Source organism: Antrostomus carolinensis, unplaced genomic scaffold (assembly GCF_000700745.2).
Source record: "Antrostomus carolinensis isolate BGI_N321 unplaced genomic scaffold, ASM70074v2 scaffold12219, whole genome shotgun sequence".
In the NCBI taxonomy this organism is placed as follows: domain Eukaryota; kingdom Metazoa; phylum Chordata; class Aves; order Caprimulgiformes; family Caprimulgidae; genus Antrostomus; species Antrostomus carolinensis.
Genome location: NW_010339272.1, coordinates 48304 through 66973, shown reverse-complemented (window position 1 = coordinate 66973; position 18670 = coordinate 48304). Strand labels below are relative to the sequence as shown.

The 18670-nt window shown below is 40.3% G+C and overlaps 1 protein-coding gene across 1 annotated transcript in view; it reads right to left on the bottom strand.

Moving 5' to 3' along the window:
• The window catches only part of BTRC (beta-transducin repeat containing E3 ubiquitin protein ligase), a gene marked incomplete at its 5' end in the record, with an annotated part of 68714 nt that overhangs the window by 16510 nt on the left and 33534 nt on the right, over positions 1-18670 (bottom strand). The window contains 2 exons of the mRNA XM_010175778.2: positions 2935-3121; positions 7716-7947. Coding sequence (XP_010174080.2) covers positions 2935-3121; positions 7716-7947 — 419 coding nt within the window. The remainder of the gene's footprint in view (positions 1-2934; positions 3122-7715; positions 7948-18670) is intronic.

The window sequence follows — 18670 nt, the reverse complement described above, 5'->3', positions numbered from 1 at the left end:
TGTTTTCAGGTTGTGACGACTAGCCAATTCAGTCGAGTATTCAGATGTACACAATCATGCCCAGATTTTGGGCTTCTGTTTTATATTTCTCTAAATCTGTGTAACCCTTACTGCTCCCGGGGAAGCTGTCAGTGAAGGTTACCATGCTGCAGAACTGGGCATTTCTGTTATAAACCATGAGCTGCAAATGCTGAAATCAGGCAGCCCTCGTGCAAATTGAGGAGCTATAAGCAAATAACACCAGCCATCTATCATTCAGAACTGTCCAGTTAGTCACCTCCTTCTGCCATGCACAGCATTAGCATGGACTGCAAGCTATAAAGCTCTATATGGCAGAGAAGCAATTACACTGGATATTTCTTGTCTGTTTCTCTTATTCACCCCACCACACCTGCAATTGTACCTTCTAGGGTTAATCAGAGAACAATCTGAAAGAGAGGGCACAACTTGCTCCTGCTGTGTCAAAGCAACCTCCAGGGCACAGTGTAGACCTGAAGAAGAGGTGCAGTAACAGGGTGTGACTGTCCTTTGAGATGACAAGCAGGATTTTGCAATTGTTTTTTAGAAATGTCATGTGTCTGTGACTAGTAATTGGTGCTAATGTTATTTCTAAAATCTGGAGGGAGCAACTTGAGAGCTATCAGCTGTATCTCTGATCAGATGTAGAGAACAGGTAAAGTTCCACAGAACAGGAAAAAGACAAACGTAGCTCTTGCATTCTAAATAAAGGGAAGGTCCACGAAGGAAATGGTGGACCATCCAACTCAACATTGACAGGTCTGCAGTTCTAGAGCACACAGTCAATCAGATGAGCCCCTATAAGATGACATGGAGACAAACAACAGGCAGCACTGATCAATCCAGAATACTCCATGTCAAACTGACCTAATTTATTCTCATGGGCTAGTCTCATGCCTTAGCAAGAGAAGTATGGTCTTGGAAGAAGTCAAGGGCGGACACGCAAATGGCCGGAAAGCACAGTTTACCAATGATGCACTGTCAACTAGGACAGCAACTGGGATCTTTCATGGAGTCTGTCCTAGATGTGTTTTTCATTAATTCATTTTCATTAATTTTCATTAATGACAAGGAATGGAACAGGAAGTACATTTATTATCTGGCCAATGATACTAAAGTTGGGGGAAGCTACAAGCACTTTGGAGGAAAAGATTAAACTCATAATGCTCCTGACAAAATGGAGACATACCAAACAATAAATAGAATCTAATTCAATAAGGACAAGTGCCAAGTTCACCACTGAGTAACAACATAAGCATGCAAGATGAGGAATAATGGCTAAGTAGAACTTCCAGAGAAAAGGTAATTAATTTTATAACAGTATTATACCACAGTTAAAAAAAAAAAAAAAAGCACATGTTCTACTGGAAAGCATAAAATGGAGTGTCCTCCATACAGCATGCAAAGCAATGCTTCCCACACCACCAAAATCTGGTGCTGCCTCAGCAGAAATAAGACACCCAACTGATTACACCATCCTCCAAGAATGGAGTAAAGTAATTGGGAAGGGTCTAAACAGAGAAAACCAAGAATGACAAGAGGACAAGACAACACAGGATTATGGTTGGTTAGTGCATTCAAAATATAGGAAACCTGATCATCTTCCAACATGGAAAAGATTACTGCAAAAAGGAGAATGAGAAACCGTCCTGTGTGTCTGTGTAGGCCAAATGGAACATGCTGAACTGTAGCTAGGAAGACAGCCTAGATTTTAGGAAAATCTTTTTAACAGTAAAGTTAGTGAAACAGTGGAATTTCTTGCCCGGGCAAGGCCTGGGGAATCTCCATCAGTGAAGGCTTTTAAGAACAAGTTAGACAAACATCTGGGATGACTTAAGAGAAACCTGGCTTTGCCTTTGGGAAACAGGAAGGACTAAATAACCTCTCAAGGTCCTCTTCAGACTTACTGTGACCTCAACAACACAGAGCAAAAAAAGAAGTCCTAGAGAGAACAAGGCACTAAGAACAATGTAAAAAGTTACCACTGCCATGCTTGTGTTTATTTTACACCCTTTATAAACATTACGCTATTGGAACCAGGTCAAAATAGTATTTATTTTTAAAGTATGTTTCATAATCCTGATTTACTTGCCTTTACTTCCTGAGACAAACAGTATAACAGAATTAACTATAAAACAGGAGTCTCTGTTTGCAACTCTGTATCTTTTTCTTTTTAATAGCAACCAAAATGCCTGAGCTGTCACTTTTATCTTGTTTATGAAATATTCATACCCAGCTTCCCTTCTGCCAACATCCTAGGGACACCCTTGGAAAAGAAAATTATGTATTAAAGGACGTACCCCTGAGAGGGAAAGTTCTAATGAAATGTTAACAGAGCAGCTTCAAACTTGAGTGAGACCCACATTGTAGTAAGGCTATTCCAGATGATTATTAACTAATCTATCTGCATTTCTAAAGTCCCCTATTCTCCGTGGTACCTACCCTCAGCTTCCAGTTTGAAAATTAAACAGATATCTAATAGTGAAAATCTGCTGAGGAAAACAAACAAACCTATCAGGAAACAACTAATTCATAGCACATGCTGCCCCACTGCCACCCCTAAAAAAGCTCTTCTGCTCTGAACTGCTGACTAGTTTAGTGTTTCCCTGGGGCGTACACAGCTTCTTAATTTGAACCGAATGACAGCTGGGCATAAAAATCTCAGTCTGTATATCTCACTTGTCACAGTGGGATAAGAGCATGATCAGATGGGGAAGGTGAGGAAAAAGCCCCCACATCGCCTGCATAGCCAAATGATACCCTAACTCCCCAATCCCTAAATTCTGATTTAAGCAACAGTCAGGTTTTAAACCAACATCATGTTTCAGGGTGCTAAATAAACCTCTTCAAACATGGTTTGAAACACACAGCATCTACTGTCCTGAATGGGGGCAAAAGAGATGAAGTTTTCCTCACCATCCTCTCCTCTCTGACAACCCCCTCCACAGGGAGTCTGTCCTGACCATTCTTTCAATGAGCTTCTTCCACAGCATGCCATCCGATGTCACCCGGTACCACTCCTTGCACACCAGTTCAGCAGCACATAACGATTTGGCATCCAGGTATGACAGAATGTTCTCAGCAATGTGATCCAATCCCCGAGCTGGGGGAGAAAAAAAAACAAACCAACAATTATTTGCTGGGGAGACATGAAGTTTAAAGCAACTCCCCTTGCTAGTACAAAGATACCCCCTCTTTCCACCTCCTCTTCTGCATGCAGAGCTGGACCAAATGCACAGAAGAGCATTTGCAGCTAAGTTCAGGAGTGAACAGCGTTCTCCAACTTCCTTTGGATATAACACAACAAGTCATTAAAAATAATAAAGAATCTGAGAAGTCATTCCAATCTATTTCAATGGGTTTTAGCACTAGGGGGATATTCTATGGATGGCATTTCCAACTTAGCGACGCAGCCCCCAAAATCTCTCTATATTAGGACCATTTCTCATCTCACTGCTACAGCTGTTCTCATGTTCCAACGGCTCAAAAGCTGTTTTTGCTAAAGCAGTAGCTTTTAAACGTAATGAAGAAAAAAATATATATTCCCAATGTGTGCCCTGAAGGGTAGTGGTACCTTTAGACATGGGGGAGGGAAAGATATGCAGATGCACAGGGAAGTTGAGAGGGAAGGAGAAGCTGTGTAAGAAGAAAGTGAAGCAGGTTTGCTAGTTTCATTTATTTTAGTGGATGGAGGAAAAATATGCACCAAAATGGTATAATTTGCAAATAATTTCCAGTGTGAATACCAGGACCGGATTTTTTTCAACATGGTTGGAGTGAAATGTAAAGCAATTGCCTGGTTAGCACCAAGCAGCCCAATGTAATGTCTGCGTAGCTGGGGGCCAGGGTAGGTTATGGTATGTCTCTTAACTGGGTGGATGTATTCCATAAAGATGTGCCCTTACCCACTCAAATTTAATCACCATCAAGCCTTCAGGAAAATAAGATGCCTTTTAAATGAGATGTTGCAAAAACACAGCTTCTCTTGGAGGCTGCTTAATTCACAAGTGAGACACACCGTGAAGAGTTTATCTCACTTCGCAGGTCAAATTTCAGAGGCTTTATGAAAGTTGTAGTTTAGACCCCATCATCCCTCAGGCATAATGTTTGGTCCAACCAAAAAGGAAGCATGGCAGATTGGTATTACATGCATCTTCCCTCTGGTTCACATTTGGGACAGAGTTAAATGCATCTTTTCTTGCTTTTAAAACAACAGTCTCAAAGACCAGGCCCTGCTTGTGACAGGGAAACTAAAAGCAGCAAGTGCACTTTTACAGTCACATGTCTGTATTTCTGCAAACCCTAACTGGGCACAATCAGCTGATTCTGATTAGAGTTCATGACACACAAAAGGCCCAACTTTTGTTTTCATTAACCAAAAGATCTCAAAATTGTCTCCCAATGCACAAAAATGAGAAAATTCAGCATGCCTCCTCTCACTCCTTTCAAACACCGTAAATTTATAATACATTCTGGGCGAGACATTCTGCCCAGCTTTTTACGCTTCCATTCTTATGTAGAAAAAGCACATGAATGATACCAGAGAGTGCAGAAAGAGGCCTGACATTTCTTATCTTTATGGATGCAAAATTAGATGTCAACCTGCAAAATAAAAGCATCAGCAGCCTTTATTATGCATTTAATCTGAAAAGATATATACAGCCACTATACAAAATTTTTTCAAAGAAGAAAAAAAAAAGAGTGTTTCCAAATTTAGATTGACTCCACAGCAACTTGTGGTAAGAGAGGTACAATGTTTTAGTGAACATGAACTGCAATTTCCAGGAATTCAGTAATCTGGTAGGGCAGACATGGACATCATGTCCCCCTGCTTCCCCACCCTGACACCTGCAGCCCTGAGCTCTCTTCGCTGAGTGGAAAAGGCGGATTTGCTTTCCCAGTCTGTGTTGCTTCCAGTGGGCCCACAGACATTTACAGACCCACCAGGACATTTCCAAACGCCTGCCTGTGTAGTACCCATACTGGTGGCTTTATGTCAGCAGCGTTACAGCAATAAATTATTTTATACAGGGAACAACTGGTGGCTTTAGGAAGCAGGGCTACAGTGCATGAATGAAGCACAGTAATCTTCACCCACAAACCCCCCCCTGAGCCACCTGCCTTTTCTGGATCATCAGTAGTTGGACTTTAAATCTTGCTGCAACAATGTGTTGTAACTAGTTCCATGACCGTAAGTCATCCTTTGCCATCGATCCTGGACTCTTCACAAATAAAGAATACTAATGTTTTGGCCTCTCCTACTCACTTTTATGATAAGTGGATGGGTAGAATTATTTTGGCCTGGCTGCAAACTCAACTTTATTATTTTGTTTCTTAGGAACAGTCAACTCACTGAGACATATATCTAACAAAGCACCATGTCCTTAAAAAAGAGAAAGATCCGCTCACAAAAGTTTTTGCTAAATTGATGTGAAACATGATTAGCTCTTCAGCCCTTCATCTCAACAAGAATGTTTCAGTTACTTCACACATGAAACCCTTACAAAAATTACTTTCCTCACGAAAAATGTTAAACAGCTTGGAAATGTTAAGCAGAGACCTTATTTTTCAGAAACAAAACAAAGTTTGTTAAGTACACAGTTAAGCTGTATTTTTCAAACAACCTTAACTCTATTCAAAGTACTGGGAAGATAATCTGAGCCAATTTTACTCTGTATTAGTAAAACGTGCTCATGACCTAAAACTATCTTTAATTCTGGTCATTCTTTGGGACAGTGCTAGGAGGACAGAGATAAGATGCCTCATGATTTTGAAGAAGCTTTATTGTTTTATTTACTCAAGGGGGAGAGCAGAAGAGAAAATGAAGGAGTGAAAATGAAACCAGAATACTGAACACTTGAGAATTTCAGAAAGCTAAAAAACACTTAACGAGTTCAGGGTTTTTTATTATGTGACTTAATTTAAAATTTTAGGTTCACCACTCTTTCCTAGGCATTTTCTTACCTTTGCCTTTCCCATTCTCCTCATTAGAAACCTGCCTATACTCAGGACACCCTGCACAGACTGAAGAGTGTAATTCCTTGCCATTAATTTTCTCCCTTAAACCTATATTCACGAGGACAGTACCACTTTGCAAATATGCAAATCGATGAATATACATTATTTAAGCACACAGTTCCCACAACTGTTCAAATACTCACATATTAGCTGCCTGATTCCAATCTGTTCTGCATTCTGAGATAGTAAAATTAGCTGCTTCCTGGGTAACTGTGAAAAGACTGCTAACAAACATGGTATGGCTAGGAAATGTTGAATGCCTCTGAAAATACTTACAACATTTGCCCAAAAATTTCAGAAAAAAGGCCTATAGGATGAAATTAAGAAGTGCAAATGAGAAGTGTTGGCTTGCTTTGATGGAGTTTTGTGGAGAAAAACCTGTGAAAATTGTTTGTAACTATATGTACACTTTCACTTTAAAAGTGGGGAAAACAACTCACTTTCAAAATACACCCTTTTTTTCCAAAACAGAACAGCTCCACAAGTTATAATGCTGCTCTAAGTACAGGAGATTATTGACATTGGATGACTAAAAACGAACATAAAGTAGGTACTTAGCATAACTAAGATTTTTTTTTTTCTTAATGCTACAACAGCCATTTGATTACTGGGCACAATGAGCTTAAAAATCCAGTGAGTCTATGTATTTAACTTCATAGCAAAGCTTTATGCTTTGTACGGTTCACAGTTAAACATGCTTTTTTTCCATGTTTTAACCCTAGAACTTAAATTTCATGTGGAGAAATCCTTTCTGAGGAATGATCGAATGACTGGATTGAACAAATTGTCAGAGTTCAGCAGTTCTCCAAAGGTATTCACAAAACAAGCTTTTGGCAAGAAACTCCTCTCTTCAACTAGCTATTTAGAGACAACACCTGTAGCACTTCTTGCTCAGCTCCATCTCAAACTAAGGACCTATGCCATGGAAATGCTAATCTATTAACTATCTATCTATCTGTTTACAGAGGTACAATCTAATGGTCTGCAAAAAGACCCAAAGAGACAGGAATTCCTGTTTGGTTCTGAATTGCTGTATATATTTTATCTCCCACTGCCTCAAGTTTTCCCACATATAATACAGGAGGAATACAAAACTGCAGGTACACTACTTTATGTGTGCATTCCATGATACACACCCAATGTCACATCTGACAAAAGCTGGGATAATATTCTCAGTGGAAAGCACCACAGAGGTGCAAAAAAAAAAAAAAAAAATAGAACATTTCCATCTTTTGATCTTATATCCTCCATTCTCTATTAGCAATAAACACATAATCAAAGTGATAGCTTCAGGAAGGTATTTTACTACGGAAAAAAAGAGACAAAAAAAATCTAAGAAAGAAAAGGGAAAGCCTCATCTGAGCAACCAGAAAGAGTAGTAGTTGTGGGCATTATGAGTACAACTACCTGCCCTGTGGCTTGAGATGACTACCCTTCCAATATGTATATGACCTATCATTTAATCCTAGCCAAACCATGGTGGTATTAGATCATGCCTTGTAGGGATACAAAATATAATATTACTACATTTCATACCGTTATAGAGTTTTTAATTCAAAAGCTATCATCTGTTTTGCAAACTGACCCTAGAAGAGACCTCTCCAGCAGGTTAGTCCAGAATGGAACAGTTTTCTGAAAGACAAGACGGAGGAGCAAGCTCCTTCTGCCTGCAGAAATACCTGGCAGGGCAGTGATGAAGTCCCGCTGTAACATTGGTTTGAGGTATGAGTTTATATGTCCGTGCTGGTAGTGACACATCTGGGAGATGAGGTGCTCCACAAACTCCACCTGGTCAGACTCGGACCACTGTTCAAAATACTTGACGCAGAGTTCCTTCTCCTTCTCATAGCTTGCAGACAGTTTTCTTTGCTTGGGCACAATCATACTGGAAGTGCCATTGGCAAGTTTTGTCTGTAAACAGGAAGGAGAGAAACAACCCAAATCATACATATGAAAAGAAGCTCAAGTGGTTTTATGATTTTTGTGGGGAAAAAAGCAAAAGGAAAAAAGCACTGGTACATAAATTTGGCCGAGGCCTCGTGTCCCACTTGGTGCTGTCAGCCGGAGCGCAGCCATCGCGAGCTGTAACCCCTGCAGGACAATGCACTGGCTCGCGCCAGAGCTGCACACCAAGGACCATGGTTAGATGGGAAACCTTAAGTAGCAATTTAACATGAACAATTTTATTTACATTGTGCAGACAGGAAAATGCATTTGGATTCCTAATCTACAGTTACCAGTTACTTCAATGCACCAACAGAAAACCACGTTTGTATTACGTTTGGTTGGGTTTTTTTTTCTAAAGAATGGACTCTGCTAAAATTTATAGGAAACGTAAGAAATGGATGACAAAAAAATTGATAGTACTTATTTTGAGTATAAAACTATACTTTGAGAATAAAGCCAGCTAAAACACACCCTGGTACATACTTCTTTCACAGAATAAAAGATTTTCTCCTTTCTGAGCACTGCTAATATCTTGTCACAAGGACTCAGCTCAAAGAAAGTTTCATGGACAAAACAAAACACTGACATTTCAATTTACTACTTGATAGCAAGATATAATTTCTGCTTTCTAAACAATTTACCTGGAAGAAAAGTGTACATTTTGCATTGCAAGGATATCCTTTATCCAAGTAAGATTAACTGTTTGCTGGGGAATTATTTTTTTCCCATACTGGTCAAATAGTTTGAATTGAATGCTGAAAATGTTATTTTCTCCCTTTCATTGCAATGGTTTAACACCAGACAGCATTATAATAACAGTCAATATTATTACATAGTTTTTATTTACAAAATACATTTCAAGGTTCTCAATTACCAAATATTACAGATACCAGAATATCTAAAACATTGATGTAGGGATGTTATATTTCTGTTCTATGAAGATAATTCCAGGCATCAACCTCACCAGGAGACTTTATTAACTTTAAGGGAAAAAATCTCAATACTCAGATCTCTGCAAATATATCTAATGATCTAAAAGAAATGGATTAACTGATTTTACAGGAAAAGAAAAAAAACAACCAAACAACAAAAAAGCCTTTTTTCAGCAAGTGCTAAAACAGTGGGTTATTTAGAGACCACAAAACCTATTTACCAAAACTGAGCTTGGAATGCAGGAATTTCTCACTTCTCAGGAATAAATAATTCCCATACTTCAATATGCCCCTAACCCCAGCAGCAATCCTGACTTTAGAACACCAAAAACCTCATAATTTGGAAATCTACTCAACTAATCACCACGTACATTTAATTTTCTAGAGAAAAAACATCTAAATACTCTTTTCAGCATTTCCAGCAGAGCTAGACAGACTTTCCTCTGGTAGAAAAAGACAGTAATTAGCTGTCATTTTTAACAAGTAGTTTTTTCTATTTCTGAATTACAGTTTGATTTAAGTTTCTTTAAGAACACAGAACATGGAGATCACACCGTTCTCAATTCTGAAGCTCAATGTTTTCAATTTTATTTTTATCCCCATTCATCCCTGTGAATTTCTGTGTGTGTTCAGTAAGATCATGCAAGACAAGGGCTACGACTGAGCTGCACTTTCATGTAGTCATCACATGGACAGCACTGAATGTAAACAAGTAATTGAGCTGAGCCAGTTAGGAATGAAATACTCTCTTTTGGACCAACTTTTTATATAGAGAAATCACTAAAGGGACTGTGGGCATGAAGTGCTAGGTGTGAAAGGGTGGACTTTCCCTAGCAAAGCCCACAGTAGGCAGCAGCTTGGCAAAAAAATGATTACCAATTGACTGTACTGAACATTGCTTGGTCTAAAGGGATCCTGGCCATTTTTGCTGCAGTTAAGCTGGCTACAAAACAGATACTCCTGTAAAAATGCTGGATTAAGACAGCGGAGAGATGTTGTATTCTACAAGCTTGACCTCATTTAATTTCTCATTTTGTTTGCTGTACATCTCTCAACAGGCTGTCTCTACAAAGCATTTTTTAAAAACCTATATCTCTGCCTTTTAATTTGAGAGACTGAAGTCTCACTCATATGCTGAGCTGGAGCAGAGTGGACAGCTGATACGCAAAGATCATGAAAGGGACAACTTCTTTCATGGGGTGGCACCGTGTTCTGGCCTTTCCTTGCCTCCTGAGCACCCTTCTCCCTGCAGCTTTGAGCTCCTCAAGTACCTCTAAAACATCAGTTTGGGGTATCAAACAGAAGTTGCAACATCTGCAAAAACAAGTAATGGCTTATGTGTGTACAAACAGATGGCTTAGATGGGACAAAGCAACGCATTTTGTCTGGGTCCCAAGTGAACACAAACCTCTTGGGGGGAATAATGAGTAAATTAAAGAGTCCATTGGCCAACACTTATAACAGCTCTGGAAATCAAACTCCAGGTTTATACAGTGGTTCTGCTAAGAAAAGTACTATACGTTACAGTGCTTATGTCCAAATTAGTGGACAAGAAACACTGTATTATTTAGGCTCATGCATGTACTTCAGCTGCATTCTGACAACGTCAACTTGAGACCTGGTTTGCACCCTTGCCTACTCTGGTTTCCCATCAAAAGGAGCAAGGACAAGCCCAGAGGCAGCCATGGTATGCCCAGCAGATCCTGTGGTCTATACAAGCAGGAGGACAGGACAAGCCATGAACACACCAGTTCTGCAGGGTAGAGACAGATGAACTCACAGGGCTCCCAAATCACTCAGTTGCAATACATGCTCACATTCCTCCCCCAAGCCAACAGTTTAGAACAAAATTCCCAAATTTCTATTTGAAGACTCATAAAAATCCACTGGGGGTTCAGTGAAAAAGGCCTGTTACTAAAAAAGCAACAACAAAACAACAACATCAAATATCTGTATAATTAAAGCACTGGGGGAGAGAGCAGTTACTATCAGTAGGAGAATTGATGTGGCTTCCTGAGAAACCCCAATGACTCAACCATTCTCATCAACTGCCTCAAGTTCACGACAAACTACCTCAGAACAATATCAGCAACTATGTCCTGGAGCACACAGATGACTACAGCCTCTTCCCTCTTCTGGTACAATAACCAGGCCTCACCTGAAAAAGAAAGAGCTGTCCCACATGCCCTCTGTACTGCTAGGGTAAACAGCCATCCAAATGCACTGGATTCGGTCATGTGTTTTATAAGCTTCACTTCCAAAAGTGGCAAAGAAGAATAAGCACTGGTAGTCCATCACCTGGAAGGAAGTTTGGGTATAACAGAGCAAACTCCTAACTCAGAACAGGTAAAGCTTTTCTGACTTCCTTTTTACAAACCCCTGTAGTGAGGGCTGAGAGGTGCCCCAGCTGGCTCAAGGCACAACAACTCGTCTGCAGGAACAGCAGAGGTGTCCTCCCACAAGAGTGTGCCTGGGCTAGTAAGCTGTGCCAGGAAACCCAGGGGACTGAGTGCCTCAGGTTGGTACTAGCTCAGGGATCCACGTACTATGCTCCATTGCAGCCCATAATTACAAGACCATTTCTCCAAATGGCTACATTTAACACAAAGCACATTTGTATGCCCAGTGAAGCAGAAGAGGACTAATATATGAAAGGACTTTAATCTAAATAATGGCTTGCAACTATAGGAAGGTGCAATATTTCAACACAGATAAATAAAGCCTGGATAAATCTACTGCTCTGCATATAAAACAAAACAGCCATGGTATATTACAACTGTAACCCACATATGACAACCAGGGTTACTTCTGGTTTTATTCAGTACAAGGGACCCTAAAGCACAGGAAAACCAAACACAAGCAGAGTTCTCTGATTCTAGTGTAGGTATAGTGTTTTCCCACCCATAACAATGGTCGCAATGCTTATATAGTTAAAAAAAAAAATCACTACCATGTCCTCTAATCATTGCAGAGGACTTTGTTAAGGCACTTTTCATGGGGTGGATGAATTCAGATTATATGTTTCTTAATGTAAAAAGACATCTCTTAAAGTCAATGAAAAAGAAAAGCTGTCTCCTGGAATACCAAGAATAGCTTAAAAGATCCCAGCAAGGTCTGGGACCTTCTGAACCTTCAAGACACCTTCATGCTGGAGCTCTGAAAAGACAGAGGGCTTAGACCATCACTGCAAATTTCTCAAAGTTCCTCTCCAGACAAAAGGAAAGGATTTCCCTTTGACATTCCAGTACTGACAGGTCATACTGGGCTTCCCCCCTCCTTCCCAGACTCCCTGGGACTACAGGCTCTGATGCAGAGATGTCTTCTACTGCTTATCTGCAATCACAGCATTTCACCTCCAACTGCTTGTACCACTAGTCGTGGTTAAGTCGCTGATCTAGACAGAGCCACCTTAACAGGAATTTTGGATGGGTCTTAGCGAAGGGGAGGAAAAAAGAGGACATAATGTTTAATTATAAGAAATGACTGAAATAGGCATAGACATACCCCGGGTGCCTCTGCACTGCAGCAAGCTCTAAACTTGTTATCGTTAATGGTTTAAATTTCACTGTGCTAATCATTTCAGGACACAAGCCTTTCTTGATAATCTAATGAATTATTCCAACATCCTTCAGCAAAAAAAATCCTCCATGACAGCACTAATTACAAGACGTTTTCCCAGTGCTTATGTAAAATATGACAGAGCAGCAGCTTAGGGAATTGCAGAAAACTGCTTCTAATTTCCACTGAGAAACTGACAAACACCTCTCTTTCATCTCTCCCAGCTCTCAAGTAAGATTTAACTTTCTCATTTAGTTAATTACCGAGTGAGGATCATCATTTTCCCGGATCGGAGCGGCACAGAGCCTTTATCGTGTTAACTTGTGAACTTGATCGATGGCTGCTGCTAAAACTTAATAACTTCACCCCCTGGCAAATTGTAAGATAAATATAATAGGAGAAACTCTGACAGTAAAAACCTGCCAGAAATGAGCGCTGTGTTTATGTTTCTTTGCAGGCAGCAAAAAAAACAACCGACAGCTTATTACTGGGTGCGTGTTACTTATATTTAAAAGACTCCAGGCAGTTAACTTTCTGCGTACTGTTCAAACTTTACTCACAAGATAAAAGACACTGGGGAAAAAAACAAGCAATGGGATGACAAAGAAAGGAATTGTGGAGGTGTATGTCCAGAGTCAGGGCAGGGGAAGGTAGGAACTTCACAATGAAAGCAAAGCCACACTTGTCTCTATATCCTGAATATCCTTGAAGATTAACCACATTAAAAATACCCACATCAGTGAATCCAGACATGAAACTAGTTTCAGCAGTGGCACAAAGCTCAGGAATTTTGGAGCATGTTAGAAGCTGTGTGGGAAAAGCACAGGGATTAAAAAGTACCAGTGTGGCAGCGAGATGATTTGGTTTGATGCCTGTAAAGCTGCTTGTAGCCAGAGAACCTCAGCATGGCTGGCTTTTCCAAAGCTACCTGTGTGACCATGAAACTGCTTGCTACTGCCCACGACGAAGTACCTCTCAATACCACTCCAGTGTAGCAAGGTAACAAAAAGGGTGAAATGGAGCTGAGAATGTATGCCAGGCCTCCATGCTAAAGGGCAGCGCTAGTACTTGAGAATCCTGTTGAAAGGGTGTTGTTTGCATTGCCTAAAGGTATTAACAGCATAATTAAGAGAATACAGGTTCAATTTCTATGGTTGGTTTCTTCTTTTTTAGGCTTGTAATTACCAAATGCTGTAGAACTGATTCCCAGACTGCCAAGGCTAAGCAAAGAGGGAAGAAGTCCTTTGCAGCTCCTTATTGGCAGCTTCCTATTTAAAGAGCTCTTTTGCCTTGAGAATTGGGGGCTGGCAAGGGGGTGTCTCACCATAAAGAGCTGGATCTCATGAGCCATACCGCCTGAAAGACATGAGAAGGGTACATGGCTCCTCATTTTTCTCCTTTCCAGGATGAACCTGCTTTTCCAGTGTTTGACTTGACGGCAAAGCTACAATGCTAGGTCATTAAACAACTCACTCCATTTACTTTTATTTTAAAAGCTCAGTTTAGAATCTACCCATTTCTGTCCGCCTCCATCTCACATAAGTGTCTCTGTGAGGTTAACCATGGGTTTAGCACATATATGGACTTACTTGCTCAGTACTGAATTAGTTTCCACGCTGCAAAGCTCACTGAAACATTCTGAAAAACGAACATAACCCAGAAGCAGATGATCATCAATCACATCTGAGTCAAAAAGAAAGCACCATGAAAGAAACCACAGCATCTTTACTATTTATTTTCAAGAGAAAATTCAAAATACACGCTCACACTGACATTAACAGTCCCCTGGATACCCAAGGAAGTAGGAATTTTGCTTGTCTGGGGCTTTTAGCTGCTTGTCCACATCGAGTTTCTAATCACACTGCAGAAAACTTTGATAAGAAAAGATACATCTGGATGAAAGATCACTGGAATTATGCTGGACACAGCAGCCCAACCTGCTGTACTTTCTGAAATCCTTGGGGGCCAATAGTTTTCAGAGGTACCATCTAAGTACCTATGATATGGTGTCAGCCTGGAGGGCACCTGGCTACGGATATTACCTCAGACACAAAAGGAGGCTGGTTTGGTTTAGGGTCAGAGAAAGCTGCAGACACCAGAGGAGTAACGTGTTGAGTCTCTCCAGGGACTGGGGAGGCAGGACCGAGCCATGGGCACTTGCACACCAGCTATAGCAAAAGCAGCAATAATACCTTGCTGGAGAAGCTGCTCCCCTCCCACACTGCTACACAGACAACAGCAACAGGGAGAGGAGATTAAAAAACTATTCTTTTAATCTAATACTTAATGTTTCAGACAGACTAATAAAGTTTAATTGTCTGGAATCTTGTAGCTCTTACTGTAAACTTTCCTTTGATATAGGTCTCCCATCTAGATTTTAAGTGCTGGCAAAAACCTCCAAAATAAAATTACTCTGATGCCAGCAATAGATGTGAATTGGGAGTCCCTTTCCTCCTCCTCCCTTATCTCCAAGTTGTCTATGCAAATAACAGGCACTGATGAGAAATCTGCTTGCATCAGCACAGCACCAGCGTATGTTACTTTCCCAAACTATGATCCCTGACCAAATGCATATCTAGACATCTGAGGGGGAGGGCAGACACCATCACTTTTAAAGAGTTAGATCTCAGAGCACATCTTTTATTAGTGGTAAAGTGATCAGACATAAATTTCAAAGCAGATCCTCTGGTAACAACAAATCACTTCCAGTGGAAGTCACCAAAGGAAATGCTATCTTCCTTGGCATGGCTACTAGAACCAGAGTTGAACTGCTGGGACCATTACATGTTATTACTGTTAATGGAGGGAAGGAATATGCACATTATCACTTGGAGAACCAGTCTACTAAAGTCATCAGGTTAGGGCCAGTAGCAGCAAAGGGCTCATTTATGTTAGAGAAAGGCATAAGCTATGCTCTAAGCAGTAATTTCATAGTTTTCTGGAACAGTTGCTTCTGTTTTTAAAACACCCAAGCATGATCTACTGCCTGAGTAAAGTTACTCTTTATGGGTGTTATTGTTGATTTTCTTTTTGCTCCAAGTGCTCCCTTAACTCAGAGAGAAAAACAGCCAGGAACAGGTAGGTGGACTCAAGTGATTCAAAACATGGCTCAACAGTGAAGACTATATCACCGGGAACAACACACAAGTAGAGGGGGAAAATGACTCAAAAGACCTGTTATCTGCTCTCAATAACACTACTGAGATTTTCAAAACACTGTGATTCTGCCTACGTAAAACTTTTACCATCAAGAAACAGAAGCCCTCCAAGATAGTTTACTCAGTATTAGTTTCCATGAGTTTCATCCCTGGAGATGCATTTTGCTATCAACAACAAAAAGGACACAAGCATACCAAACTACCTGGCCAAGGCAAAGTGAGTCATTCAGAACTGGAAGTCATGAATACACATGCTGGATATCATACTATATACCGAGTACTACATATTTCCAGGTGTACTGGAGAGATGCAACAAACAAAAACACAACACTGTTCTGAAGAACCACAAGATTCACATATGGCTTTGCTCCTACTGCAAATGTTCTCCTTAGATCTGCTGGCAGAGTTGGCTACACAAACACTCTCTAACCTATTTCAGTCAAAATAAGCTTGTTAGCAAAGACCTGCTATTTAAACTGTCTAAGCTAAAACACCTCATCTTAACTGAAAGCAGGTTTGCAGTTTTGCTGACAGATCCTGGAGGGCAGCAACCTGCAGCAGCCAGACAAAGGCTGAGTGGTATTCTTTTCCACCAGTACAGCTAGATGTAGAAGAGGACATCTCATCAGCTCACACTGGCTGATATGAATACTGCTGCTGTTAGCAGCTACCACAGAGGCATCTGTAAGAGGGGAAGCCCATGAAATACTCTTGCACAATGTCAGGTCAAAGCTGGCCAGTAGGCTGCAGCCAAAATCTTGACAGATTTTGCCTCGTAGCCTCCTATAAACCATACAAGATCATCCCATAACTCTTGCTCACTAATGAGCACTGACTTCTTGAGATAAGCTGTTCTGCTAACCCTGCAGTCAAAGGTTACCTTGCTGGCAAATTAGAATGATTCCACAGAGGACCACTACAATTGCCAGGGGATCTGGGTATGTTTGGTGTGGAGAAGTCAGGGGGCCTACCTACTAGCCTTCCACTGCCTAAAGGGTGGTTACAGAGGAAATCGAGACAGAGTCTTTTCATATGTGCATAACAACAGGAAGAGGGGCAACAGGCACAGGCTGTAGTAAGCAAAACTATGGAAATCAAAAGGGAGATGTTCAAAATACGAGTAGACAAGGTCTGAAGCAAAATGAGCTGGTTGTGAAGGTAACCCTTCTCTGAAAAGGCAGTCGGACTGGAGATGAATAGAGGTCCATTCTAACTTAAAGTTCTCTTTGACTTTGTATCTAAAGATTGTGTTGGTCCATTCTTTCATTGGTACCTGGCAAGAGATTAATGACCTGAGGAACAGACTAAAAATATAGGCTAAGGACATTCCCTGATGAATTCTGTATCTTCAGAAATTGCATTAGGTTGGGTTGGACCAAATGCTGTTGATATGTCAAAACACATGACAGAAGAAAGGGAAGAAATAGTACCCTCTGCAACAACAACTGACCAGCTCTTGTCCATAACGGCACTTCAGGAAGGCATATTCAGTTTCATAGCTGGGTAGACTTTGTCCCTATCAGCTGATACTCACATTGCACAACTCAGAAGCCCAAGCCACAGACTATTGCAGTAGGGATTCCTCCTTGGCTTAGTGCTTAGCTGCCAACAATCTTTCAGGAAAACCCTCTCAAATTAAAGAAGGAAGGGAGCCTCCCAGTATTCCACTCCCTACAGTAGACTCAATCAAACTGGAATTGTTTGAATATAAGACATAAGCATTATAAAAACCTCAGTAAATTATGGCAGAAGAGGACTGCTAGCCTTACTTTGTCCTTCATGTTCTTTTACTCAAAGGCATGATTCTACTATTCCTTTTAATGAGATTAATAATCAGTGAAAATAGTATCAATCTATCTGCATTTCCCTTTGTACAAATACAGGCTAAGTTTTCTTTTCTTCTAATCACCCCACTTCTGAGAGTTACTTTCCTGTCATATCAAGAATGTAATCAGTGTGGAGCATATAATGTGAGAAATTTCTTCTATCCTCACGCACTGATAAATCCCATTGTAAATTTACCTAATAATCACCAACCCTTTCTTTAACTTCTACTATAATAATTGGCTAAACATCTAAGAACCAATTACACGCTGAGTCAAGTAGCTTTTCCTTTTCCTTGAAATATATTATCTTTTAAATATCATTAGGTCTTCTATTGTGACAACTGTCCTTCACTGTGAAGGGAAGGGAATATTAGACTTTACCATTGCATGCTATTTGTTCAACACCTCTGTGATACCTCTCACTTGTCTCCTGTATTTTCAGTCAGCTCACAATAGCCTACATTAAGTCTAGCATTAGCATACTTGAAAACACACTATCTGCATCTTCTCATCTAGGAAGAACAATTTGGTATCATGCCTGGAAAAAACATATGCAACCTTTTCATACAAATTAAAATTAAACATCAAAAGAATTCAACATTTCCTACCACAGAGCAAACTATCAGATGCACCATTCATAGCCTGTTCCTTTGATCAAGGGGTTAGAGCTCCCTCTAGCACTCTTGAAACAGAAGAGCCATAGATGCTAACCTGTGACTATCTGGTCTCAACCAAAGCAGTCTTGGGTAGGGTTGTCCATAATTTTTATTTTATTTACTTTTTGCTGTCACATGAATAATTAAGAATACACCACCAGTTTATCTGAAATTCAGGAAAAATGAGGGTCAGGAGAAACTCCCTCTATAACTGCTTAAAAATATTCAGATTGCTATAATTAACTGATCTCTACTTTAAAATGTAATTTAGGACCAGCTGAAGGATTATAATGTCAGCTGTGTGTACAATGTGAAATGTAGCAAGAAATTAAATTAAAAAGTTGTTGAAAATTTTCCATTTTCACAGCATAAAAAAGTCTTGCTACCTCACCCTCCCTTGTAGCTGACAAACATCCCAATGCAGCTGACAGGTCGCCTGCAGTTGTGAATTACACGTTTCTATTTCAGCATTAAATATTGAGTAATGCCGCTTAAGTAAAACGCAAAAGGTGTAACTGCTGAGTTCTGCACAACGCTGAAGACAAAGAAACATCTCA